Source organism: Myotis nattereri, assembly GCF_964212035.1.
Source record: "Myotis nattereri genome assembly, chromosome: 3".
NCBI lineage: Eukaryota > Metazoa > Chordata > Mammalia > Chiroptera > Vespertilionidae > Myotis > Myotis nattereri.
The window spans coordinates 126,445,999-126,473,235 of record NC_138077.1 but is presented as its reverse complement, the minus strand read 5'-3'; the positions used below and the strand labels follow the sequence as shown (position 1 = coordinate 126,473,235).

Genomic DNA, 27,237 nt, shown 5'->3' with positions numbered 1-27,237 from the left:
CTATCTGGTAAGCTTAGTGAAGGCATTATTGAGTATAAAGGTATGTTTGATGCTACCAAATTCAAAATTCTAGATCCCTCAACTTGTCTGCTTCTAACCGTAAAAGAAATGAAGTTCAATGGAATTCATTATTGATGGAAAGGGATATTTACCTGCATGGCCCCTTGGCTTCTGAATTCCACTCCCCCAGAATAACCTGAGATTGGCTTCCATCTGCTTAGGAGGAGATGGCTTTGTATCATAAGGTAAGCATTAGAGACCACGGCAATGAAGACAAGCTTTTATCCAAAATACCTCATCAAATGTCTTAAGAAAAATAAGGACCCATTAGAGGCTGACATGCTTGATCCTTTGAGTTTTAGGAGTAGATCAACAATGAAGACTAAATACACAGTTATATTGTGTGTTACCAAGAGGGCACCACGGTGCCACCTAGCACAGAATCTTAACATGAGGATGAGAGAAAACTAGAACCTGTCCTATAGGTGAGATAGTGGCTTGAGACTGGGAATTCTACTGTAGCTTCTCATTCATTTCACTGAGTATCTGACATTTGGCAGGAAGAGCATCAGGCCTTGGGTGTACAAAGTCAAATCAGAAAATGCATCTGCTCTCATCTGGATTGCAACACTTCCATCATCTAATTACAATGCCATGCAACTGAATGATAGATTCATTAAAAGATACATGCATCCTTCACTCCCTCCTTTATAGTCAACATAGCGTCAACGTTTTATGGTCTTCTCTGTGCAAGGTACGTCTTCCATGGGTGCACTTCATTCTGTCTATTTTGGCCCCTTTTTAATCTTAGTGACAATGTTGCTAGTCACTCTTCCAATAATATTTATTAACTGTGTCATACACACCAGACACTGCTAGCTAGACCAAGCGGGGCAGGAGGCTCTTGACCAGGCCAGATGCCCTCAGAGCCCCGGTATTGGTTAAGTAGTGATGAAACTGCCAGGGCTCCTCCAAGTCTAGAAGCATTGGGGTATTTTTCTATTCTGTTTGGTATTGATAATTGTTTAACTTTCTGTAACTAATCTGGAATCAGTCCACCTGGGATAGGAAAACTGTGTAAAGCTAGCTTGTTTTGTTTTTAATGGGAGAGCAGAATTCAGAGCATGTCTCCGCTGCACTTTGAGGGTGGGGGTTTGGGTTTCACAAGCAGGCGGACACCCCCTTCCTGGGGGGGATCCTTGGTGACTCCACGAGTCCTGGGCTGAGGAATAGTGGGACCGATGGCAGTATTTGGTGACATCGAGACACCACCAGATACACCTGTCATATTTCATTTCTGCATTTAGCACAAATCTGTTCATCTCTGACAGGGGACCAGAGCTGGGTCCTGATGTGCAGGGAGTTTCACCTGATGGTGTGTGGCTGTGAGGGTGAGTGCTGGGCTTTTTTGTTTGTTTGTTTTGTTAATGCTGGAAAGAAATTTCCTCCAACTTCTGGAAGTTGTGAATTGGGTATGGTGTTTGTTTTTTTTAAAGAGCTAAGGTGTTTGTCCTTGGCGTCTCGTGCTGTGGAACACGATGCATGAATGACAGAAACTGCTAAGCTGGCTGGGAGGTGACAGCCGAGGGCAGCCCTGGCCTTGCTCATTTACAGAACTGCATCTGAGCCCAGAGTACCGGGAGTTCCCAGGTGTACTTGAATCATCCATTCTCTCCCAATCTTGTGAGTGGCCAGGACACCAGGTATTAGTATCTCCATCACGTGATGAAGAGGCTGAGATCTAGGGCAGGGAAGGGACTGTTTTATCTGAGGACTCAGCCTCCAGTGCTCTCAGTCTGCTCCTGTGGCTCGGCCCCCACGCTGCCACGTGGGAGACACAAAAGGCAAGAGAGGCCACTAAGAAAAAGAAAGAAGCAGAGCTTTGGACAGAGGCAAAATGAGTCCAACCCCTGCGCCAAGACCCTGCTCCTCTTACGCTGCAGGTTGATCACAGGAAGGAACAAAAACAAAAACAAAAACCCAGCTTCCCAATTATGCTAGCTTGCTGGCTGGGGTCGGGTAGGTCACTGCTGCCCTGCAAAGGGGCACCTGCTTCTCTACCCAGAAGACACTGGCATGGCACAGAGTGGAAAGCAGAGGCATCGGAAGGTTTTTGTAGAAATCAAGAAAAGCAAAGTCTGTAGAGCATCTAGGTCAGTCCCAGGCAAATAGATTCTCAATAGAAGGGCAATGCTGACTATTTTCATTGCAGCTATAGAAACCAACTTCTTTTAGAAATTTTCTTTTTAATACCAGAGCACTCTAGGCTTAAAATAATTTAGCCAAGTTCAGTAGATATTTCTGGAACAAAACCTAGATGTCAGTGAGGGCTTGCAGCCCTTGGGCTATAAATAGGATTGCATTGAACAATTCGTGGTCCGGATGCTTGCCACCACTGGTTCTCAAACTTGACTGTAGATTGGGATCACCTGGGTGGCTCTAAAAATACCCATGCCTGGGCTCCACCCCAGGAGGCTGGGTGCTGCCTGGGCATCGAGCTTTTTCAGTGCTCCCAGCTGATGCCACAGCTCAGCCTCATGGGAAACCACAGTTGATAAGCCATACCAAGTTCTGCTGGATTATATGGTATGTGTTCAGTTTTATAAGAAAAGGCACAACTGTTTTCCTGAGTAGCTGTGATTACATTCCCTCCAGCAATGCAGGCAGGTCCTTTCAGAGAGAAACTCTTGTCATAGAAGCTTGTTCCCCAGGGATAAATCAGGAGAGTGCCTTGTAGTCCAATGTGGGGTTGACAACTTTTATACCCATCAGCCTTGGAGGTCCTAGCTAACTTCCCCTATTTTTCCAGAAGCAATGCAAATGCTAGGAGCTGTGAAGTGCACAAGCAGCCATGGCTAATTGTCCTTAATGCCTGTACAGGAGAGAGAGAGGCTTGAATCACTATGATGGGGGTTTCTTACTTAGCCACCACCCTTCCGTTTCAATGCCACACTCAGAGCCCCCGATGCAATTGTGGCCACTCTCGGCCATACAGAGGCCTGCAGAGCAAGTGTTAATTCTTGAGATTTGTTTCCCAATGCTTTCTAGTATGAGATCAACTTCATATATTTTTCTTCCTCCTTGAGTACTGCTGTCCTGCACATGATAATGAATTGTCCACTGCTGCTTCCAATCCCCCATCAGGCTCACAAGAGAAAAAAATCAATTTACACCTTTTCTAGGAAGCAAGCCCACTGATGGAGCTGATGTGTTGTCTATCAGGCTGCCATAACAAAATATCACAGTCGAGGTGGCTTGAACAACAGACATTAATTTTTCACAGCTCTGGAGACTGGGAAGTCCCTGGTCAACATGTTAGAAGGTTCAGTTCCTGCCGAGGGCCCTGATCCTGCTTTGTAGATGGTGACTTCTCCATGTGTGCTCACACCAAAGGGACAGAGCTCTGCTCTCTTCCTCTTAGAAGGACAGTACTCCTATCAGGGGTTCCACCTATAGGCTCCATCCTGAGATTCTACTATAGGATGTCTTGGACTGAAATCAGGGAAGCAGAATTCCTTATTTCTAAAGCCAGGCCATCATTTCTTTCTGCACCTCTCACATGGTGACACGGAGCCAGAGCTCTGCAGGGAGCTCTCCCTGATGGGAAGGAGAGAGGTGCCTCCAGGGAAACTCCACACTTCTCCTTTGTATGTTGTCACGGGTGTAACACAGACCACCTGGGTCTAGACTCCCACAGCACAAGTAAGACAGGACTACCGCCCTTACTGGTCGATGATGGAAAGACAAAATTCCTTTGCCTTCTGCCGGGAAAATTCCTCTCTTCCAGCAAAACAAATTCTTAACCAAGTTAAGGACTCATTTCTCTATTTTCTGAATCAACACAATTCTAGTGTTTTTCCCCTGACTAGAGGATTAAAAATACTTTTTCTAAAAATATAAAAAATTATATGGGAAGATGGCAAACTGACATGAAAAATAAGATGAGAGACCTGACTTCAGATTAGTAAATGAGAAGAGTGCAACCTGCCAATTAACCACAGCTTCCCTTCCCCAATCAATCCCACACACAAGTTTAAAATAACACGTGAGTTGATCACAGCAGAATTTCAAGTAGACCCCAACCCAACCCTTCACCCTCTCCTTCACACCATCGCTGTTACCTTTTCTTGCCATCTGTTTGAGTTTTCAGAACATAACATTTTAAAACTGTCCTTGTGTGGAAACATTTCTAGACAAAACTGGTGAAACTAAGAGCAGTTCTCCAAAATACCTTTACCTGGGCTTAAGCTTCAGAAAACTGGAAAGAAAAGTCCCTAGCTGAGAAATTGTCTTTTGACACAGAAAACATCTACACTAATAAAAGAGAAACATGCAAATTGGTGTCACTCCACTACGCCCACCAACCAATCAGAGTGACTATGCAAATTAACCCGATAAAGATGGCGGTTAATTTGTATACGCAGGCGCAGAGCGAAGACTGAAGGCTCCAGACGGAGTGAAGACTGAAGACTGAAGACTGAAGAGGCTTGCTGCGGCCGGAGGGGAGAAGCCTATCCTTGAGGCTTGGCTTCTCAGCTGCGGCCGGACCAAAGGACTGGGTCCTGGGTGCCGGAGGAAAACTGGTACCAGCAGTCAGGGGAAGGAACGCCTATTGTGCGAATCTTCGTGCAACAGGTTTCTAGTGAGTAATAAATCCTCACAACAGTTTGTAACTGTAAAAAATTGGAAGCAACCTAAATATTCATCAAAAGGGGAATAGATACAATTGTCATCTATACACATAATTATATACTCTATAACCATGAAACCAAATTAACCAAAGTTACTTGTGCTATCTCCTGAAATAATGTCATAAATTGGCCCCAAAATAAGTTGTTAATGCAACTCTCTCATTAATTCAAATAATTTTTAGATTAGGTCTTAGAGGATCATGCTGTATGCATATAATAATGTTTTTGTTTCCTCCTCCTTTCAAATCCTTAAACATTTCATTTTTATTGACTTACTATGCTGGGTAGGGTCTTTGGTGCAATGTTGAATAGAAGGGTGATGCAGGGAATCCTTGTCTCATTCTTAGTTTTAAAGGGATTGCTTTCAGTGAATCACCAATAAATGTGATGGTCACTGTAGATGTATATTTTAGGAGCATTTCTGTAAAGAGCACAGAGAACCAATTTTTAGAATTCAATCTGGCATTTTTTAATCAGATTACTTTAATCAAATTATATTTCTTTCTAATATATTTGTATTATTTCTCATTTATATTTGAGTTTTCTCTCTTTTATGCCAGATCTTTCTACGTTCTTTTCTCTCTTCTTTCCAGCATTCTTTGGGATTGATTGGGGTGTTTTAAAAAAAATTTTTTATTAATTTGAAAGTTACATACTAATTACTAGTTTTTAATAGTTACCCTTGAAATTTTAATATGCATGTCTTACTTAACAAAGCTTAAAGTTAAACATTATCTTTTTAAAAAACTTTTTTCTTGGCATTTATTTATTTTTTTATTGTGGTAAAAAGCACATGACATTAAATCTATCACCTTAATCACTTTTAAGTGTGCAGTGCAATAATGTTATGTATATTCACATTGCTGTGCAACAGACCTCTAGAACTTTCCATCTTGTAAAACGGAATATTATCTTTCTTGCCCCCTGAAAAATACAAGGACATCAGAATGCTTTCCGCTCCATCACCACCCTCCTCCATTGCTATTATTACCCTATGGTTTTGTGCTGTGTTGTGCCCTGTGGTGTCCGCCTCCAACTGGGCCCCCAATGATCCCGCCTCCTAATTCACACTGTTGTGAACATCTCTCGCCTTGAGTTACCCAGTGACTTGCTTCTAAGCAGTAGTAGAACATGGCAAATGTGTTGTGATGTTGCTTCTGAGATTAGGCTGTAAAAATCGGTGTCCTCTGTCTTTCTGGGCCTCTCTTACTATCTTTCTCAGAGCCCTCACTCTGGAGAAGCAGGCATGCTCTGTTGTGAATAGCACCATAGGGAGGCCCATGTGGCAAAAAACTGATGTCTCTGGCCAATAGCCACTGAGGACCTGACCCCTGCTAACAGCCATGTGAGGGAGCTTGGAGTGGACCTTTCTATGGCCACATACACACCTGAGTTTGGAAGCAGATCTTCCCTGAGCCAAGCCTTGAGATGGTGGTAGCCCAGACAACACTGATTGGCAAGTGAGAGAACCTGTAGCACAGGGACCCAATTAGCCATGCCCAAATTCCTGCCCAGAGAAAAACTGTGAGATAATAATGTTTTCTGTGTTAAGCTGTTGCACACTAGAGTAATTTATTATGCAACAATAAGACAAAATATTCCTGTTTCAGATTAGACATTATTCACATCCTAACATTCACTCCTTATTAAAATTTCCTGATTCTTTGCTCACTATTCTATCTTGCATCTCAGAACTAACTTCTGGGATCATTTTCTTCTTTCTGAGATATCCCTTAGAAAGTTTCTTTTCTGGGAGTCTTGGTGGCAAACTATAGATTTTGTTTGTCCAAAAAATTCTTTATTTTTGTTACTGAAAGACAATTAGCTATATGTAGAAGTCTAGGTTAATTTTCTCTTTTCTCTGCTATTGCTATTTAGAAATCTTCTATTAGTTAAAACATACTTTCTTAGTAGGTAATTTTTCTTGCCACTTATACCAGTTGTGTCTGGGTTTTTTTCTTATATATACACTTCTTATATATATACACTTTTGTTGATTTAAAAGATCTAGTTGTGGAATTCTTTTTATGAATCCTACATGGAAATTATGTTTACTGAATTTTAAGATTCATATTTTTCAATGATTTTAGAAAATCCCAGCATTTTTCTTCAGACATTACTTTCTCTCTATTTTATCTATTTTGTTTTTAAGCTATAGAACATATTTTCCATCTCTTTATTTTTATGTGATACATTTTGAGTATCTAGACCTTTCATCTAGTTCGGTGGTTCTCAACCTGTGGGTCGTGACCCCTTTGGGTGTCAAACAACCCTTTCACAGGGCTCAACTAAGACCATCGGAAAACGCATATATAATTACATTTTGTTTTGTGATTAAACACTATGCTTTAACTATGTTCAATTTGTAACAATGAAAATACATCCTGCATATCAGATATTTACATTATGATTCATAACAGTAGCAAAATTACAGTTATGAAGTAGCAATGAAAATAATTTTATGGTTGGGGGTCACCACAATATGAGGAACTGTATTAAAGGGTCGTAGCATTAGGAAGGTTGAGAACCACTGATCTAGTTCATTGGTTATCTCTTCAGCTATTTTTAAATCTGTGTTTTAAACAAATGATTAATTTTTTTATTTCAACAATTAAATATTTTATTTTAAGGGCTTCTATATTATTCTTTTGTCAAATCTTTCTTATTTTTTTGACATATTTTCCTTGTTTATGTTACAGAAACCCTCTTTTATTTCTTTAAACAAATGATAATTTCTTTAATCCTCACCCAAGGATATGGTTTTTGTTTGTTTGTTTGTTTGTTTTTAGAAAGAGAGGAAAGAGGAGAGGGTGAAAGAGAGAGAGGAGATAGAGAGAGAGAGAGAGAGAGAGAGAGAGAGAGAGAGAGAGAAACATTGATGGGTTGCCTCCCCTACGTGTCCCTGACTGGGAATCAAACTCGATGCCTTCTGATGTCAAGGAGGACAGTCCAACTGACTGAACCACCCAGCCAGGGCCAAATGATACTTTTTTAATTTTATATTCTGAATGTTATATTTTCTAAATCTTAAATATTTAGGGGTGCGATTTTGCTTTGTTTTTTCTGCTGACTCTCCCTCCTGGATGTATATTTCTTTATATTTTTAAATTTTCAGTTCAATCTTCAGAAGTCCTGTGAATTGAGAGTGTGTGCCCTTCAGAGGACATATTTCCTTATGCCAATATTCCCCAGGTGTTCCTAATCAAGACCACTTTAACTTAATTCTTAGGGTTGGATTTTTCTGGATCGTGAAGACAATATACATTTGGATTCGAAACCTATGTGATAACAGGTCTGGAGTTAACTAATTCTCAGGGAAGACTTATTTTCCCTAGAGGCCAGGTAGAGTTAAATGAGCATTCTTGTCTTCTACTTTTGCGGAATAGTATATATTTTTTCTTATCCACTTGTTTTTATTGTGGATGTAGCTCTTTGAAGGTCTGAGGTTCATGGAGGAATCCATTTCCCATCTTGCACAGCATAAGACACCTTTGCCAGACTGCCACACAGCCAGTGAAGTCTAAGTCATGGTTCATGAAGACACACCTTTACTGCAGGCAGACACAGTTTCAGTGTTGGCTTTCCTCTCTTTTGGGCTTTCAGTTTATTTTGGCTCCTGGAAACCATCCTTTCTTGCAAGCTCAGCTAAGCTTTTTTAAAAGATTTGTGTCACACTTTACCCATTCATTTCAGATATCTCATAGCAAGACAGTTTTCATATGTAGACCAGGAGATTGCCCACTCCATACATTTTCAATTGAAGCATCGACCATTTTTGGTGCGCTATATTGATCTGCCTTTTGCCAGTGTCCTATTTATGGGAGCTTTATCAGTGTATATCAGAGATTCAAACACACAAGGACACTGCAGAAGGCCATTAATTCTCTTTGAAGCCTTCTTCTTGCAAACACCAATGGCTGCCTGAGGGCTTTCTCTGGGTGTGGAAGTGAGCTTGCCCCCATCACAATCAAACCAAGTTAGCATCTCTACGGACAACCACAGCCAATAAGAGTTGGTAGAGCAATACTCCAGTTTCTTCTCCCTTCAGATCTTGACCACTCGAACTTACATTTCACACGTTCTCCCAGAGGTCCCCAGAAGGACCAAACCCCAGTTGCCCATTTTGGTTACCTGGATTGGTTTCCTTTACTTCCATGTCTCACTTCTTCACTCTATGTTAATGTTTCTTAGGATCCTGCCTCAAATAAATTTATATTTAATTCTTGTGTCAGGGACCATTTCTGAGGAAACTTTAAACTTAATATTTAAACCAAATTCCCCTAATTTATAGTGATTATTGACTATATGGTGTTAAATGTAGATTCATCTTAAATTCTAATAAATAGTTTCATTTTGAGTATTTATACTCTAGGCTTCCTACTTTCTTGCTATCTTTTAGAAATGTACATTTTAATGATATTTGTAGGTGGCAAAAAAACACTCTAATAAATTTGGTCAAAATTGGCACAAAATCTAATTAGCTATTCCAGGTGTTTGGGTGAGATGGAAATAGCATGGAGTGTACATACCTGAGTATTTGATTATTGGGCCAGTAAGGATATTCCACATTGAATACGTGGATATCTAACTATTATAATTTGGCATGCTTGGGGACTTATGTGGGGACATCGCTCTGATACAGAGGAGAGTGATGGTAAAGCTGAAGTGTAACGTGGTTTCTTAGAGATGCGTTGAGTGGTGAAAAAGGCTACAGACTGCTAGCCTGTGGGATGCTTTAGCTTTCAGATGTATTTTGTTAGCCTTCATAAACTTTAATAAACTTAGACTAGTCGCCATGCTTATAAATTAGGAAGTTGTGTGTCTGGATTAGAAACTCCAGTTTCATTTTTAAAAAATCAGAAGATTGGACATCAAAGGTCCCACAAGCTCCCATGATGATCAGATGGGAATGAAGAATAGTTTCTTCCAGAGATGAGGCAAGTGCTGGAGTCTCTGTCACTTTCTATTGTATATTACAACTGATCCACTCATTCATAATGTGCCTTTTCCAGGAGGGTATTTGAGGCTTTAAAACATATACACATGTTTTTATTGGTTTTAAAGAGAGTGGAAGGTAGAGAGAAAGAGAGAGAGAAACACCAATCCGCTACCTCCTGCATGCCCCATACTAGGGATTGAGCCTGCAACTTGGGCATGTGCCCTGACTAAGAATTGAACTGGTGACCTCTGGGTGGCTTAGGATGCTCAACCACCTAAGCCGTACCAGCCAAGGTGGTGGCATTTGAGGTTTGTTTTTTTTTTTTGTTTTGTTTTTTGGTTTTTGGGGTTTTTTTTACCCCTGCTCTGCATCTTCTGGAATGGTGAGATGTAGGGAGATGACAAGTTTTGCAGGAAGTAACTGCGGCCTTCTCTCTCTTGCTTGTTCTCCTGTCCTGCTTTCTAGAACTCTGAAGGTCCACACTCCAAGACGGCAGCATGCTGAGTCCCTGAGAGCAGGCAGTGCTTGCATGGCAGCCTGCTGCTCATGATTTTGATTATTCGCTCTAAAACAGTGGATCCCAACCTTTTTTGGCCATGCCCCACCTAAGCACGTCTAAAATGCTGATGGCCTCCCTGTGACATATAATTCTTATTATTCAAACAGTGTACTCCTAAAAGGAGTGCAGGAAGCATAAAAGGCCACCAACTTGGTCTAAACAAGCTTCTAAAGAACATAGCATCCATGAAAGAGAAAAATAAAAGAACGAAAGGACAGTTGAAGTACTGAAGAAGAAATCACTAAGAAATTGTTTAAAAATAATAATAATATGCAGTGACATGAAAAAATAGCAAATAAAGTTTCAAAACTTATAATAGAGAACTGAAATGCATAAATAAGTCGCTATATATATTTATATACTGTATATGAGGCCCCTAGAATCCTAAGAAATGCAAAAAATTCACTGTTAATAACTCATTCTCGAATTGCCCCCCTTAAAAATCAAATTGTGCCCCACGTTGAGAATCACTGCTCTAAAACCTCAGGCACATTTTTGTTAGGACACTTGATACTAACTAACAAGTCTGTGCTCTGCTTAATCACTGGTTTAAATAAACCAAGAGCCACTGGCAATTTTCTCCTCAGGTTTTTTTTTTTTTTTTTTTTTTTTTTTAATGTACACACTCACACAAGAATTGCCCTTTCACTTAGTTAAAACCAAAGCCAAGTGTGAGGTAGAAAAGCTATTGTTCACCCTGGAGAAATAATCTTACTGCTGACTTTCCACTCCACTTGGATCTCAAGCAGCTCAGTGTAGGTCAGGCTGAACTCGGGTCTCTGGAGAGTTGAGGCTCCTGGTACCTCCATTTGGAATAACCTCCATCTACAGCCCAGACCCTGCCAGCTGACCCCAGTGGCAGGTGAGGAGAGGGTGGAAGGATTTGGCATTTGCCTGATGGCTCAAGTTGGCTGTCCTGAGCAAGTTTTTTTTTTTTTTTTTTTTTTTTTCCCACATGGAGAAAAGACCAGGAGAAGCAGGTTGCTGGCATCGATCTTCAGGGCTTTAGGGGCCCGAGTCACCCACCGGTCATACTTTTGTCAGCTGTTCTCTGTCTTGGTTATTTGTTTTCTAAACATTGTTAGAAACCTAGATGAGGCTCATATCACAGAAGAAAGCAGCTCTTATCTAAACAAGCTCTTGTTTTTACTACTCCATGAAACTGTCATTTCTATGTAAAATCTGCAATGAAAGTACATTTATGAACTGTTGGTCATCTCAATGTTATCAATGAGCCCTCACAGAGCTTCTGCATATACAAAGGCTCTTGTTTTATAGTGTCTGGGCAAGCAGGGATGTGGGCCAATCGCCTTAAGAGACGGGCTGCATAGAAAGAGGATCCTTGGCACTTGGGGGATGTGGGTGTGGGGAAGAGGCCTGGTTCTGGCGGACGTGGTATCTTTAACCTGAAACTGGTGAACTCACTTCATGGCCTTTGTGCTGAGAGAGAAAGCAGAGCTGCTGGGAAGGTCCTATCAGGTTGTGTGCCATCTAGCCTGGTGTCTCAGTTTCCTCTGAACAAGGAGATGCCTGGACTGGAGCCCTGCAGTTCTATCTGGCAAGAACACCTCCCAGTTCTGTAAGAGGTCCTCCGTCTGCCCTGAGACTATGGGCTGGGACTGGCAGGATGTTGACTCTCTCTACATGCCTGCAAATGCTAGGATTGTGGAGAAATAGATGGCTATGTAATAGCCCCCACCCCAAACCAAATAGCATCCATTACCACAATAGGTGGCCACAGGCTGACTGTCAGAAACTGATCTTTCGGTCTTACAAAGCGTAAGGTTGTTTCCAAGAATGTCTCCAGCAACCTTGCCCTGCCCTGGAACATTTTCCCGTCTCTTCCATTTGCAGCTACTCGGCCACGTGAACTGTAACTGTCTATACTGGCCACAGCTTTGTAAACAGACTGCAAGCCAGTGCTAGTGTAGCCTGTTATGCTCATCTCTGACTCAGAGTGGGGCGGGCAGGGGGGACCACTGGGGACTTCTCTCTCCTTTTGGTTGGAGCACATGGCATTAGCTATGCCAGGCAGTGTCTGGGAATAGGAAGAAAGCCACACTGTTGTTTGGGGCTCTTGAAGACCTCATCTCTCCCGGTTCTGTTTTTAATAATTACTTAGCAAGCGTTTCTGAGCGATGCAGCCTGAACAATGACAGGAAGGAAGTTGGGTCACATCCTAAGCACTAGAGGAGCATGAGGCCTTGTGCTTCGTTATTTGGAGATTTAGGGTGTTTCCAGCCCTTGGAGAGACCAGAGAGAACTACGTGGTTTTCTCTATCTTCGTAAGTAGGAAGGAATAAGGACAAAGAGCTGTGAATGAGCCAGAAAAAACTAGACCAGAAGGCCTGATCAGCTCAGGTGGTCTCACATAAAAATTGGATAGAATGCTGGACAAGAGTCAAATCAGCAGCAGCGATCACATAGAATATACACGTAGAAAGAGCATCCTAAGATGATGAGTCAGCTAAATGTTGTACAGATCGATCTCGACTGTACAAAGTTTATCAACTCCTCTAAATAACTCCTCTCATTATATTTTGACTTCACCACAGCAGACAGAAGTTTCCTGCTGACAGACCAGGTTGATGGGTAGTAATGCCAGGGCAATAAGGAACCTCACAGTGACCCAGCAAAACACACATCACCTGAAGAAAAAGCACCAGGATACCGGGAGCTTCTGAAAGGAAAGGACTTAAAATAGTGGTTCTCAACCTTCTGGCCCTTTAAATACAGTTCCTCATGTTGGGACCCAACCGTAAAATTATTTTCGTTGCTACTTCATAACTGTAATGTTGCTACTGTTATGAATCGTAGTGTAAATATCTGATATGCAGGATGGTCTTAGGCGACCCCTGTGAAAGGGTCGTTCGACTACCCAAGGGGTCGGGACCCACAGGTTGAGAACCGCTTGTGTAAAAGGTCTAGTTTAAGTAAAGAGAGCTTGCTGGCTAACCAAGCCCAGAATCAATTGATTGGTCTGAGGTGACAGTCTTCACCTCAGGTCTAGAGCACACGAGACACCTAGGAAATATGGAACTAAGTATTACTATAACTCCAGGAACATTAGAAAACAGGTGAAAACAAAAATCAATGTAAAGATGATAAAGAAGTAAATGTAAACCCATGTTATTAATATTTGGAAACTAGCTTAAGAAACAGGTAATAAACAGAATAATCATTGTGATAATTTGTGTGTGCTTTGCCTGCTTTTAAGGGATTTAAGTCAATCTGCTATATTAGATTAAAAGCTTAAAGCTATGTTAATAAATTCGTGACCAATGTATGTATGCCAGCAATAAATTTAATTTACAGTTTTCATTTATTAATTATGCAAGTAGTGTTTAATTGTGTGAAGGCAAAATTTTAATACAGTAGAGGAAGACTACATTGACCATATACAGGAGCCCTTTGAATACGCAAGTTCCCAGCTATGGGGAAGGAGCCTGCTGGCTGACCGGCCATGGGAACCTGGACACCAGGTTCTAGATCTCTCGATGGGGCTGGTGTAGTTCCTGCCTGGCCATCAAGGGGAGGTGTCAGGCTTCAAATGAGGGAGCCCACTGGCAGCACTTTGGCTAAGCAGGCAGCCTGTGAGAAAGAATCTTCAAGTACAAACTGTGCTTGAGGCAGCACTTTCTGGGCGAGGAGCCTTTTCTTTCTCCTCCTAGCCATTGGGTGGTTACCACTCACCCGCATCCTGAGGCAGAGAGACACTAGAAGGGCACTGACATGGACTCTCAGAAAGGGACGCTGATGCCTTCCTGGATCCCACACAAGGAAGCTGACCGTGCATTGCCCCCGTTGACTGCACTCAGATGGATATGCACATAGTTGTTCCCGGGTAAACCCAGAGTACATCTTCCGATGCCCATGTGGCTTCTCTGGGATCCCAGAACAAAGCCACTGGGTCAGGGGCCTGGGATAGCACTTTACAAGGAACCTAAGAAAAGGACCAAACACCAACCCAGATGGCACAGAGTTCCTGGGCAAGTCACTCCTTTGTCACCTGGAGCCTGGTGCTTGCAGGCTCTGCCAGCTGCTCCAGCTGCACAGCTGGGGCTGGGAAGGGGCTCTATCACCTGTGCCTTTCTTGGCGTGAAGAAAAAATTTGCTTTGCTCCCGCCACTGTCCTGCTTCTGCTACCTGAGAGCAAAGCCACGCCCAGGTCTTCACACTGGCAGCCGCTTTGGGAATGTGTTTTCTGTGTCATAGTTTCTACAAAAATAGCTGCAGAGCTGGAGGACAGCCCTCCTCCAACTCCTCTCCAAAGATTCTCCTCCAAAACAGGAGCAGAGCTGCCCATCGGGATTTGGCCTGAGGATGGAAAGACCTGGGGAGACATTTTCTGTCTGCACAGAAGAGGCCTCTTAGAATCCCAGACTCTCAGCTTTTAATCCTCTTTAGGTTCCTATTGATAAGTTTCTCGGCATCTCTTTTTAAAAGATGGGAGAATTAGCAGGGGGGAACCCGGTGGCTTGGTAGCAGAAACACACCTACAAGCTTTGTTCTCTTCCAGCTCCTGTTCTGCCTGAACATTTTCCTGTTCCCATTTATAAAAATCTGCATCTCAATGTTAAAATGCACACACACACACATTATATTTGCATGTCAACTTCCTGTCTTTACATGTGGGCCAAAAGGCCTCCATCTGCTCAAAGCGGCGCACTCTTTAATACTGCACACCCAAGGTTAACCCTTTGGAATTGCATCTCTGTTTCTTTGGCTATTTGTCTACTTGTCTTTCATTGTACTTTATTTATATCCCTATTAGTCTTGAAAAATAAACTAAGAAAGAAATGCTTTCTGTGTGCAATATTTTAAAGTACTGCTCAAGGACTACTTGGCCAGTGATGTTTTCCATTATTACTACTATTTTTCAATGTTGTTGCTTCTTTTGGGTTTGTCTTATGCTCCATTTACTTAGGAGCATAAGGTTTGAGAATAATTAGGTTTGAGAAAAGCAGGTGTTTTCTCTCTCCTTTTCCTCCCAGGGAAGTTTTGAAGAAATTTTCCTATGAACATTTTATCAACATGCCTGTTCATTCTGCTATGCAGCTAGGCCATTTGCAGCTTCCCCTTTATTTTGGAGGAGATGTTGCACAGCATTGCTTTGCAATCTTAAAGTCTGACTAATTGTCCTGTTTGATGGATTATCCAGGTGCACCAGACCTGACTTTGACTTTGTAATTAAGGACTTTTTGGAAGTCAGAGAAAGTACCTGCCCTGCAGCAAACTTCGGCAACGCACAAAACCTATTCAGGCAAATATGGACAAGACTGTTTACCTTCAAGGAGAGGAGAGTGGGTGTTTGTTACAAAGTTGAAACATGTGAGCGGATACCATGGTTTCCTGATCCTAGAATCTCCCAGATGGCTGGCCAGCCCCCCTAGGAATCACCCACAGACCTCAACTTACTGCCAGAGATAGGGCTCCTGCTGTGCCCCCTCCCCACTCACCAACTTCTCCACAGAGGAAACTGCTGTCAGGTGTGGGGGACATAGGGCTTCCTGTGGATTAATAAGCATGCACAGGAGGGCTCTGATTGAAAAATATGCTGTTACTGATAAGAAAATGGTAGATGTCATTGTAATTTGGGAGATGTTATTTCCAGACACCATTGTAACAAAAGGGGATGTGGTACACATGACTGAAAAATATAGATGTGAGTGCCTCTCTGTGGCTGCTGTAGGCCTGATGCATGCTGGGAAGAGCCAAAATGGCCAAGTTCTGAGTGTGTGCAGAGAGGGGAGGTTGGAGGGGATGGGGCAATCCTTAAATCAGAGGATAAATCTCCCCCTCCCCTCCTCTCTTCCTCCTTCTCCTTCTCCTTCCCTTTCTAGTCCACAGAATACTTGTGTTTTTATCTCTTCACCCAAAAACTTAGTTTTTGAGCTGTGTCTTCTCTCTGTCCCCATCCTGTGTTTCTGGGATCAAATGTCATGAGTTGTTCATTATTCTAATTCCACAATCCAGCTTTAAGGCACTGGGCATGGAGTTAGACCCTCAGGTTTGTATCATGGCTCAGGTATGTTACTTAATTAAGATGGCTAATATGTATGTGCTTCAGCCTCTCTACCTGGGAAATGGAGATAAACATCCTCCATACCCCTTAGGGCTGTTAATAAGGATAGAATGGCACTTTATAAACGGAAGGACTTTGTAAACTGTAAAATGTTATGCAGAAGCAGGAGATTTTTATGGCAATGATGATTCTTTCAAAGGCATTCTATAAATTCCTTGCAATCCTGGTGGTTTAGGTGTCAAGTTCACCTGACCATGCAGCCTCTCTATGGCTAGACTTATCCAGGAGACCTAGAACTTGAGGCTCTGATCTGGTGAAGAGCTTCCTTCCTAATCTTGACCAAGGAATAGTCACATTCTCAGCTATGCAACGATCACAGTCAAAGACAATCCATAAATGAATAAGTGTGACACGTATTTATGGACACAGACATTTGAATTTCATATAGTTTTCACATGCTACAAAGATTATTTCTTTTTTGAAATTTTTAGCTATTTGAAACTGTGTAAACCATTCTTAGAAAACCATTTAGACCAGACAAAAACAGGCAGTAGTTGGGATGTGGCCTGAGGGCTTCATTTGCTGACACCTGTCCTACACAACGCTCAGGAAGGAGCCTCTTAAAAGGCTAGGTTGACTGTGAGTGTCAGAGAGATAAAAAAGAGGACAGGAAGCTATTTAGACGTGTGTCACAGGTCCCTTACTTTTTATGACCCTCCACTCTGCCTGGTTGATGTCAAAGCATCTTAAATGACAACATTGAGATCTACACTCAAGGCTCTTGAATAAAATCTCTCCTCTCCAATCTTTATCAAGAATCACATAACAGTGTGAGAAATGCTCACCTGTCTGAATTCAAATAACAAACTCAGAGACAGAAGTATGGCGAAAACAAGACTTTTAATACGTTCTCCAGAGTGGGTGTCTGGTTGTATAGGCACACATGGAGTAGCAATCACAGCCTATTTATCCCCAAAGTGTGAGAGTCCCTCCTCCAGTTCCTCATTGGCTGAGTACCATGGGGCTAATAGTTTCCTCATATGTTGCCTAGGTCTTATTGTCTCCCCTTAGGGTATTTAAAAAAAAAATGGGCTGAGGCCTTTTCTATTTGTGTTCACCTCTCCCTGTCTAGTTGAGGCTGGCGCCTCGTGGGTTTCCACCATGATGCTGGTTCACTTACACAGTTCTTTGTTCTTATATCCTCTTCCCTCCTTCCTACATTCTGTTTACCCTGGGGAAATCCAGTAACCATTTCCATTAAAAGTTGACTATGCTGGAGATGGATCACAGACCCACTTCCTACAACAGCAACAACAACAATGGCAGCAATAATGGTATTTATGGCTGATTTGCCTGGGGCGCATACAGCTCATCTAGTCCTACACTCTGTTCCTTTGAGTAATCCAGACCTGCAAGTGCTGCCAACGAGGTTCCACTGTGGCCCATTGCAAAATTGATCCTGAGTTGCGTTTTAGTAATGAGCCCTTGGTCCACACTAAAGGCACCATGAGAAACAACAAATGTGAGTCACTGTGGCCTCTCTTATTGAGATGCTGCCCAGGGTGCCATCTCTCCAAGAAGAACTTTCTCTTATCACACATCCAGGTAGCAGAAAAAGCTGGACATCCCCTTAAAAACTGGTTTTACCTTGCAATATTGCAATGTCCTTGTTTCACTTGGTTTCAAGAGAGCTCATAGTCAAATACCTCTAGTGACTATAAAATATCTTATAAGTCATGAGCAGCAAAGATTTACTGAGCATGCAGTATGTGCTCAGCACTTTTCACGCAGTCCTTTGCACTTAATCCTCCCACAGCCCTGAGAGGTAGATTAATTTATTATCCCTTTTGTAGAGGGATGATGAATGGCTTCCAAAGACATCCATGTTCTCCCTTGAATGTTACCTTATCTGGCAAAAGAGAGTTAGCAATTATGATTAAACTAAGGATCCTCAGAGAGTGAGATTATCCTAATCACAAGGGAGGCAGAGGGAGATTTGATGCAGAAGAAAGCAATGTGATAGCTGCTATTTTGTTGGCTTTGAAGATGGAAGAAGAGGCAGTGAGCCAAGGAATGCAAAGCACGCAGTTATAGAAGCTGGAAAAGACAAGGAAAGACATTCTCCCCAAGACAGTGTGGCCTTGACCAAGGGAAACTGCCTTTGGACTTCTGATCTCCAGAACTCTAAAAGAATAAACGTGTGTCACTTTAAGCCACCATTGTTACAGCAGCTACAGGAGACTCATACACCTTTTGTATATTCAAGAACAGGTGACTTAAAGAATATTGCCTAAGGGTTGGAATGAGATTTGCTGACTCCAGACACCAAGATCTTATCCCTTATACTGCCTCATCTTTTGTGCTTGTCCTAACTACCTTGGCGTTATTATTTACTTTGTTTCCTCTCTCCTTATCCTTCTTCTCTCACTGGCAGTTCATCTTCCCATCTTGTACTTTTGTAATCTACTGCATGTGTGATAGAGTCAGTGTATAAACATACTGGTGGACATTTGCGGCATGTGCATGGGCTTTTTCTAGGCCTGCAAATTTTTTTATGATTTAACTATAGAAAAGCTGCTGACTGCTTTTGTTCCCCCTTTGCTTTCGTAAAGACTGTTGCTCTTTTCTTTACTGTAGCACTAACAGTTGGACAGAGCGGGACTTCTGTTTTTTTCAGACAGTTTTGCTCACTTCCTGCTCAGTGTTCAGAGCCCAGTGAGTGTTTATGAGGTTCTTTCTTCTCAAGGATTTTTGTATTATTCAAAACAGTTTATAGCCTAAGATTTCCCATTCCCACTAAAATTATAAAATAAAAAGAGAAGGGAAAAAATGAAACAGTAAACCCAGAAAACAATGAATCCTTTGTTTTGTCAGCTGACCCTCCCACATTCACACGCATATTAGAATTCTTGAAGCCCCTAAACACCAGGGCTGGGCAGGCATGACACATGTAGCCTTTGCACTGTGTTACCAATGTGAAGGCCTTGGGGATAGAGGCTGTGGGGAGGGAGGGCGCCTGTCCCACTGTGAATCCTGAATCTGAAAGGAAACCACCTCCATCTGGGAGGGGGTATGCAGCCCGGTCTCTGGCAGCTCAGTGGCTATGGAGACATGAAACAGGGCCTGTCTCTTGAGAAGCTCCCAGGACTCTGCTTCCCTTTCTGTTGACACCAAGTGAACCAAAGATTCCCTCTGACATTAAAGCTCTTAAAATGATGCTGGTTCAAGCTCCTATAGTTTCTTTCCTAAATTATGGATTCTTTCGGCTACAAAGTCTGCATCTAGCCCTAAACACCTCTCAATCTAATACCCATGCTCCTATCTATTACCAGAGGGATCATTCCAAAATGCATTCTCCTCATTGCCAGAGGGATGCAGCCCAACCTTGTCTGGATCCCCTGGTGTATTAGTCAGGGTTCTCCAGAGAAACATTACCAATGGAATCACATCTGTAATGTATACATGTTACATATGAGATATAGTATATATAATGCATATGTATTCCAGAAGAAGATTTATTTTGAGGTATAGGCTCCCATGACTATGGAGGCTGAGAAGTCCCATGATCTGCTGGCTGGGAGTTGGAGACCCAGGAGAGCTGGTGGTGTAGTGTGAAGACCTGTGAACCAGGGGAGCTGCAAGCAGGAGGTACAGCCCAGCTCAGCAGTCAGGTGGAGAGTGAGTTCTTCCTTCTTCCACTCTTTTGTTCTACCCAGGCCCTCAACTGGTTGGAAGATACCCATCCTCACTGATGAGGGCGACCTGCTTTACTCAGTCCACTGATTTAAATGCTAATCTCTCTGGAAACACCCTCACAGACACCCCTAGAAATAATGTTTAGCCGTCTATGTGGGCATTCCCTTGCCCAATCAAGTTGATGCGTAAAATTAACCATCACACTCAGGTTCTGACCCCATTGCCCACCTCGTGTCTCATCCCCTCATGTTCCAGTCCTTCCTCAGAGCTCTGAACTCTGTGGCTGTTCACATGCCCCTCCTTCACACATGCCATTCCTTCCTTCTCCACCTCTATTCCATTTGGCATCAGGCAGAACAATAGACAGCAGGACATTAAGAGCAATAGCTATAAGACTGTCAAACTACAGCGGGAAGGCCGGGGAGGGCTGGGGGGCTGGAGGGGGGGGGGTTAAGAGATCAACCGAAGGACTTGTATGCATGCATATAAGCATCACCAATGGACACAAGACACTGGGGGGTAGAGGAGGCCAGGGGAATGTCAAGGGGGGGGAGGGGGGAAGGAGACATATGTAATACTCTTTGTAATACTTTAAGCAATAAAACAAAATTAAAAAAAAAAGAGCAATAGCTATGGAGTCAGAAAGGCCTCGGATCAATTCATTAATTGCATAAATATTTACTCAACATCTTCTCCGTGCAGCAGGGATGTTATTCTGCCACTGTTGCTTGTGCAGCAGCCTTGGATAATTACCTGACATCTCTAACCCTCAGTTAGCACTTCTATAAAATAACACATAGGAAGCACTTGACCTGGTGCCTGGCACATATAAATCTTTCATGAACATGAGATGCTATAGTTACTATTTGTATTTTTCTTTGAGGTTGAATTCAAGCTTGGTGTCCCTGCCCCAGACATTCCCCAACATCACCCTCTCCAGCTACCATGTCCTCTGCTGCACAATGCATGCATCTATTCCAGCCCTTAATACAGAACACTTACCCTGTTGTTTAATTGTTTGACTCCCACTATTCTTGGACAAAAACAGCATCTCCCCCATTTCTTTTTTCTGAGTGTCCAGATCAGGGCTTGTGCCCACATTCCTGGAGCAGAGAGAGGCATTATCCCCAGGTGGGTGAATGCTATGCTCTTGTTCTTTCCCTGATTCATCTGCTCCTCTTGCCTCTCCTGACAGCAACTTGAAAGGTTGTACCAAGCTTAGCTGTAAGCCGAAGGCTGGTCAGGGAGCTGAACCAGCCATGGCAACTTTTATGGGAGGATGAATTGGGAAAAGGAGTCCTGAGAAGTCCATTCATCTCAAGTCTTGTTTGTCATCCTGCACCTAAAATGAACAGATGCCAGCAGAAAGCATCCCATTCCCATGGGGAAGAGCAAGAGTAATGAGATCAACACACCAGCATCAACCTTTCATTCTCTTTTACATTAAAAAACAACAAAAAAATTGTACACTTTAGTGTTCCATGTTCCTTCTTTTAAAGGAATAAAGTTAAGTCGGTGTTGCCTCAGAGAGGTCCAGATGGTCATCTCTTTGGGTGGCAGCTGTAGGGATCGTCTATCTGCTCATAACATCTCCACTACTCCCCAGAGTAGAGTACACCAACTTAGATGCTTAGCGAGATCTCCTTCCACCTCCTTCAATCCAAACAACAGTTTGCCCATAGTTTATGTCCAAAGTGTCATATTTCACAATGCCATGCCCTTTCATGAGCCCATCTCTCTAATCTTCATTCAAGAGATGATCCTGAGGCCAGGCTCATTTCTCCCCACTCAGGCCCCCTTAATGGACTGAATTGTGTCCCTTCCCCAATTCATATCTGGAAGCCTAGTCATCAGTACTTTAGAATATGACTGTATTTGGAGACAGGACATTTAAAGAGGCGATTAAGCTTAAATAAGCCCTAATCCAATAGGACTGGTGTCCTTATAAGAAGGGAGAAACACTAGGACTGTGTGGGCATAAAGGAAAGACCAGGCGAAGACTCAGGGAGAAGACAGCCTCTGCAAGCCCAGGAGAGAGGCCGCAAAAGAAACCAAACAATTTTTTTGTTGTTTCAACCACCACATCCAGGGTGTTCTATTATGACAGCCCTCATAATAGAACTAATTTAACAACCAAAGGGTTGGCTCAGACACTGATTATTGCAATTTATTGCATTCTGTTCATTAGATTGCAATTTCTGTTGGTTTATCTGTTTGCCCTGTTGGGGTAACCACCAGGTTCATTCCCTTCTACTATGTGCAGCACTAGAGAAAACCCAGGCGTTCATACTGCAAGATAAGTTTTTGTCTAACTAATGAGCGATGCTGTTTCAGCAGAAGCTCTGGAAGTGTTATGAGAAGGACAGAAACCTCCTTTTTAGCCAAAGCGATCTTTTCACTCAACTTGCAAACTAAACAAACTATCCAAGGATACAATTTGAGGGAGGGGACGGGGGATTGGAAGCATCTTTCCCTAATTTTGCAGAGGCGAGGCTTCATGACTTGAAGACTCATTGGTCACTGGGTTCCTTTTCAGGCTCTGTGGGATTAGTGGATTCTATACCTAGATTCTCAGTGTCTTTTTCTTGTCCTCTTTGTCACTCTATTCAGGCTCTTTCCTACCCCCACCCTTCCTTCTCCTAAGGGCTCCAAATGGCCCTCGCAGACCTGCTGCAAGTGGAGAAAGTGTTCAGCCACTAATTCCCTCACCTTTTACACACCCCAACTAAGTGCTACAGTAGCCCATGTTTGTGGGCCTTCATTTCCCCTAAAACACACATGGATATTTATTTAATTATTTTAAATATATTTTTATTGATTTCAGAGAGAAAGGGAGAGAGAGAGAAAAAAATATCTCACTATGTTGCCTCCTGCATGCCCCACACTGGCTGCCTCTTACATGCCCCACACCGAGGACCGAGCCCCCAACCCCGACATGTGCCCTGGCCAGGAAGCAGACTGTGACCTGGTTCATAGGTTGATGCTCAACCACTGAGCCACAAATGGATAGTTAAAGACCTTACCACAACTCTGGTAGAGCACTTCCAAGCTTGAGTCCTTGCAGGCTGTGTGTGTGGGCCAGGCTGGGGTGCCACCACCGCTGGGAGAAATCAGGGTCCAGATGAGGAAGGCAGCAGTGAAACCCTTCATGGTGTGGGCCAGGCTTGTGTGTGAACAAAGGAAAAATAAGAGGCCCAATAAGAAGGGCCTTCAGGGTGGTTCTTCCTCTCCCCTCATTAAAAGGGTGACATGTTCGGTTTCACTTCTCATATTTTATGCTCCTGGAGAACCACTGTGAGTAGCACAGTCTGTTAGCAGAGCCATTTGAATACTGTTCCCCCAGGACCTGGGACACTTGAATCAGAGTGAAGCTAGTCTAGGTGGGGGGTAGGTTGGATGTTGACTTGCTGCTTTCACAGAGAGAAACTAGGCAGTGATGTGTGGCCTTATGCCTCAGGTCCCCGCAAAACATCCCGCCTAAGAGTCCCCACCCCAGGTGGAACTGTGAACTCAGGGGGGGTAAGCCACAGGCCATCTTGTGCTTTCCATCAGCAGGCCCCAGGTCCCTGCAGGCTTCTCATGCGGGCTGTGGACCCTGGACCTGGCTGGTGCTGGCAGGCAGCATCCGGCATTGGGGATCTGGAATGAGGCTTTTGCCCTATTGGCATTTTTCTCTCTGGTTTCAGCTCCACTCTCTGGACTTGTGCAGCTGCTAATACAGAGCCTTTTTCTGGACGCTGCAAATGTGGTCTCTGAAAACGAAGGGGAGGGAGTCGCCCTAAGAAGTGAGCTGTAGCCTACTTTTGGTTCAGCTTGGTGGACGGGGTAGGGGAAGATGGGGAAGTGAGGGCCTCCCTTTTATGAGTGGGAATCTAATTGGTTTGGTCATTGGCAAGATTGTTAAAGTCATGTCTCACTTTCTTTTCAAAGCCAAGATTCTGTCTCCCTATCCCAGTACTGTTGCCCTGATTCCAGACAGCAAGGTTTCTGAACACTGATTCCTACCCCCACCCAACTGCACCTTCGCTGGAGAGAACTGGAGTCAGAGCCAATACTGGCAGATTTTAGGAGCAACAGAGAACCCTATTTCCCCTGGGAGAAAAAGCATTTCACTAAGCACAGTAGGTGAAATTGACAAATTTTGCCGATGGCTAAATAAGAATTAAAGTCATCTCAAAACTGTTTTTGAAGTGGAATGTAATTGCCAATAAAGACAAATAAATGTGTTGACTTAGTTGATGGATGCTTTCCATTTTTTTTGGGGGGGGGGGAGACATCAGAGACTAGTCATTTGGGGCAGGTCTGAATTGATTTTTTTTTTTTTAGGTACTCATCCGCAAATAAGTACAGTGATATTGGCTTTCAAAAGTGGTTCTCAAAGTATGGTTCCTGGGCAATAGCATCAATATCAACCAGGAGCTTATTACAAATGAAAATTCTTGGGCTACATGCAAGACCAACTGAATCAGAACTTCTGGATGGGGGCCAGCCAGCACTCTGTGTAGTAATAAGCTCTCTGATGCATTAAGAACTCAGGGTGAAAGTTGAGGCCCGAAGAAGAGGAAGGTGAGTTGCTCTAAGAGGAGACAAGATAGCACCGCGTGGTCTGTGTGAACAGAGTTCAGCTATGCTGTGAACAAGAGCTCAGGTGAGAGCCGGAAGCTCAATGTTTAAAGTTGTGGGCCCAGGGAGCATTTAATCTCTGGTGGTTTCAGGACAAGGCCATGGCAGCTTTCCCTGGGGACCTTTGAGGTCTCTAAAGCTGTGAGAGAGCTCTAAACAGTGAGTGAGGAGAGCAATCAAGGCGAAGTCCTTCCACCCTGCAGAGCACAGCACGACCAATACACCAGCAGACCGGCCCAGGGGTGCAGAGCAGGGAGCAGGCAGGCTGGCAGAGAGCTGTGAGTGGCTACTAGTAAGGAAATCAGGGCATCTGAGGACCGGGCCAAAGATATTTGTCAATCAAAAGACCTGGCAATGAAAAGAATCATAATTCAGAGATAGCATTGGCATTCAGAAATGTTCAAAAGGGACCATCCATTGAGAGGCTCTGGAGGCGTGGTGATGCTACAGCCGTGGTCTCATACCTTGGGGGTGGGGGGAGTGGGAATCAGCATCAGCTGGATGGCTTGTTAACACACAGATTGCAGGCCCCACTTAGGGGTCTGGGGTGGGGCCCTATAACCTGCATTTCTAACAAGTTCCTAGATGCTGCTGCTGCTGGGCTGAGGCCACAGTTTGAGAGTTTTTCCCTAGATTATGGAATTTGTTCTCTTGCAGAGCGTACAATTTTTAAAAATCCTCTTATAAACAACATGTTCTTCTGCTATATGACGCATAACATTTTGTAAAACACAACACAGCCAAAGAGGAGTAAGGAATGAGCAACTTTCTGGAAGGAGTTCAGCATCCTGAAGAGCAGGATTTGACTGAAATCATCAGTATGGCTCACTAGTTCCAGCAGTCCATACCAGCTTGAGGAGTGCTTCAGCTAGCAACGCTGTAGAGTTCACAGAAGAGTTTATTGATAATGTCCTGTTCCCTAACCATAGAATAAAATTAGAACAAATTCATGATATTTATTTTGAAAATGGCCTTTTACATGTAAATGTCAACCAAATATACTAGTACTGTCAGGCTCTGATCCTGACTCCCAGGACCCTGTAGAAGCTGCGCTGTTCTGGTCTCCTTCAGACTTCTCTTCTACTTCGTTTGCTAATCCTCTTCCTCCATGTTTCAAGCTGCTCTCCTTGCATAGAGTTTTGCTTGGGGACGGTGTCTATATTTTCCTGAAAGGTAAAACGTTATGATCAGGATGGCTGTCACTAAAAATGTTCTTAAGAGGAAAACTCATGTTTAGGAAGAGACTTTATGAATAAAAGGTGAGATTCTGAGGGCAAGAGTCCAACATAAAAGGGTAAGAGGGTAGCGGCTCCACATGAGGGAGTTGGATGGACCAGACCTTGCTGCAGAGAACAAGGCAAAGAAAAGAGAAAAGTGTAGAAACAGTCTGCTTCCCACAGAAAAGGAGAAAAATGTCATCTATTTACCTGTTTCAGATTAATTCACTCGTTTATTCGGCAGATATTTATTAAGCATTCCAACATTCCAGGTACAATTCCAGGCACCAGAAGTCCAGCAGATCAAAGAGCCGATTCCCATAGAGCTAACTTTCTAGTGGGAGAAGACAACCAAAACGTTTGTTTAGTAAAAGCGTTTAGTAAAAGAAAAGACACTGCACTTCTTGAAAAATTGCTTGGTTTTCACAGAAAATTGAACTGAGATTTCTGAAATCCTTTCAGCTTCCTGTTGCTGAAAGGAGTAGAGTTGTGGGCCCGGGGAGTTAGTGTCTGTATACACTAACTGCCCCTCCCTTTTAATTTGCCCCAGACTGGTAGTTCATCAGAGCTTTCCAGTAACTGTTCTAATAGACGAACTCTAGCAAGCCTTTCCTCTTAAGAACATTTTTAGAGATACTGCCTCTTCCAACTTCCTTATTATTTCTCCATTTATTAACATTCCTATTTATTTATTCTGGGGACATAATATGCAAAGTATGGGGCCATAAACTCTATGATGAACTACAAACAGAAATGATTTTGTTTTGTTTTGTTTTGTTTTGTTTTGTTTGGGGAACAGGTATGCTGGGCCAAGAAAGAAGTGGGCTTTATAGATTAGTCTGATCAATTTCCCAATGATGAAAATGGCCACAAGTTTCCCAATGATTAAGGCACAAGAAACTGCTCTGAGATTCAGAGAGGGTGGGTCTAGTCCAGTGATGGCGAACCTTTTGAGCTCGGCGTGTCAGCATTTTGAAAAACCCTAACTTAACTCTGGTGCCGTGTCACATATAGAAATTTTTTGATATTTGCAACCATAATAAAACAAAGATTTATATTTTTGACATTTATTTTATATATTTAAATGCCATTTAACAAAGAAAAATCAACCAAAAAAATGAGTTCGCGTGTCACCTCTGACATGCATGTCATAGGTTCGCCATCACTGGTAGTCTGAAAAGACTCATGTACACTGTCTAAAATTTCTCTGCTGCCTGGGACAAATTAGCAACTTGTAGCTAAAACTCTCTCCAGATTGAGATGTTCTCAAGATTTCATTCTGTTAAGATTGAAATGACTTTGATAAGCTGAAGGGAAAGCATTAGGAAGGAAACCAAAAGTGTGGGTCAGAATGAGGAGAGTTCTATTACGTGCTATGAAGAGGGGTCCTAATTTGCAGTTGTAGCTTGTGCCTTGCCTCTGGCTTCAGTATGTACCTCCCACTCTGGTTGGTTCCATATTTTCAGCTGGTCATCATGGGGTTTACA

General features: G+C 43.0%; 1 protein-coding gene across 1 annotated transcript in view; it reads right to left on the bottom strand.

Annotated features, from left to right (window-relative positions):
- The window catches only part of LY86 (lymphocyte antigen 86), a 65,511-nt gene extending 42,434 nt beyond the window's left edge, over nt 1–23,077 (bottom strand). Inside the window, exon 1 of the mRNA XM_081087934.1 lies at nt 22,934–23,077. Within this exon, the coding sequence (XP_080944060.1) occupies nt 22,934–23,060 (127 nt within the window). The 5' untranslated portion in view covers nt 23,061–23,077. The remainder of the gene's footprint in view (nt 1–22,933) is intronic.
- Nucleotides 23,078–27,237: the final 4,160 nt, after the last annotated feature.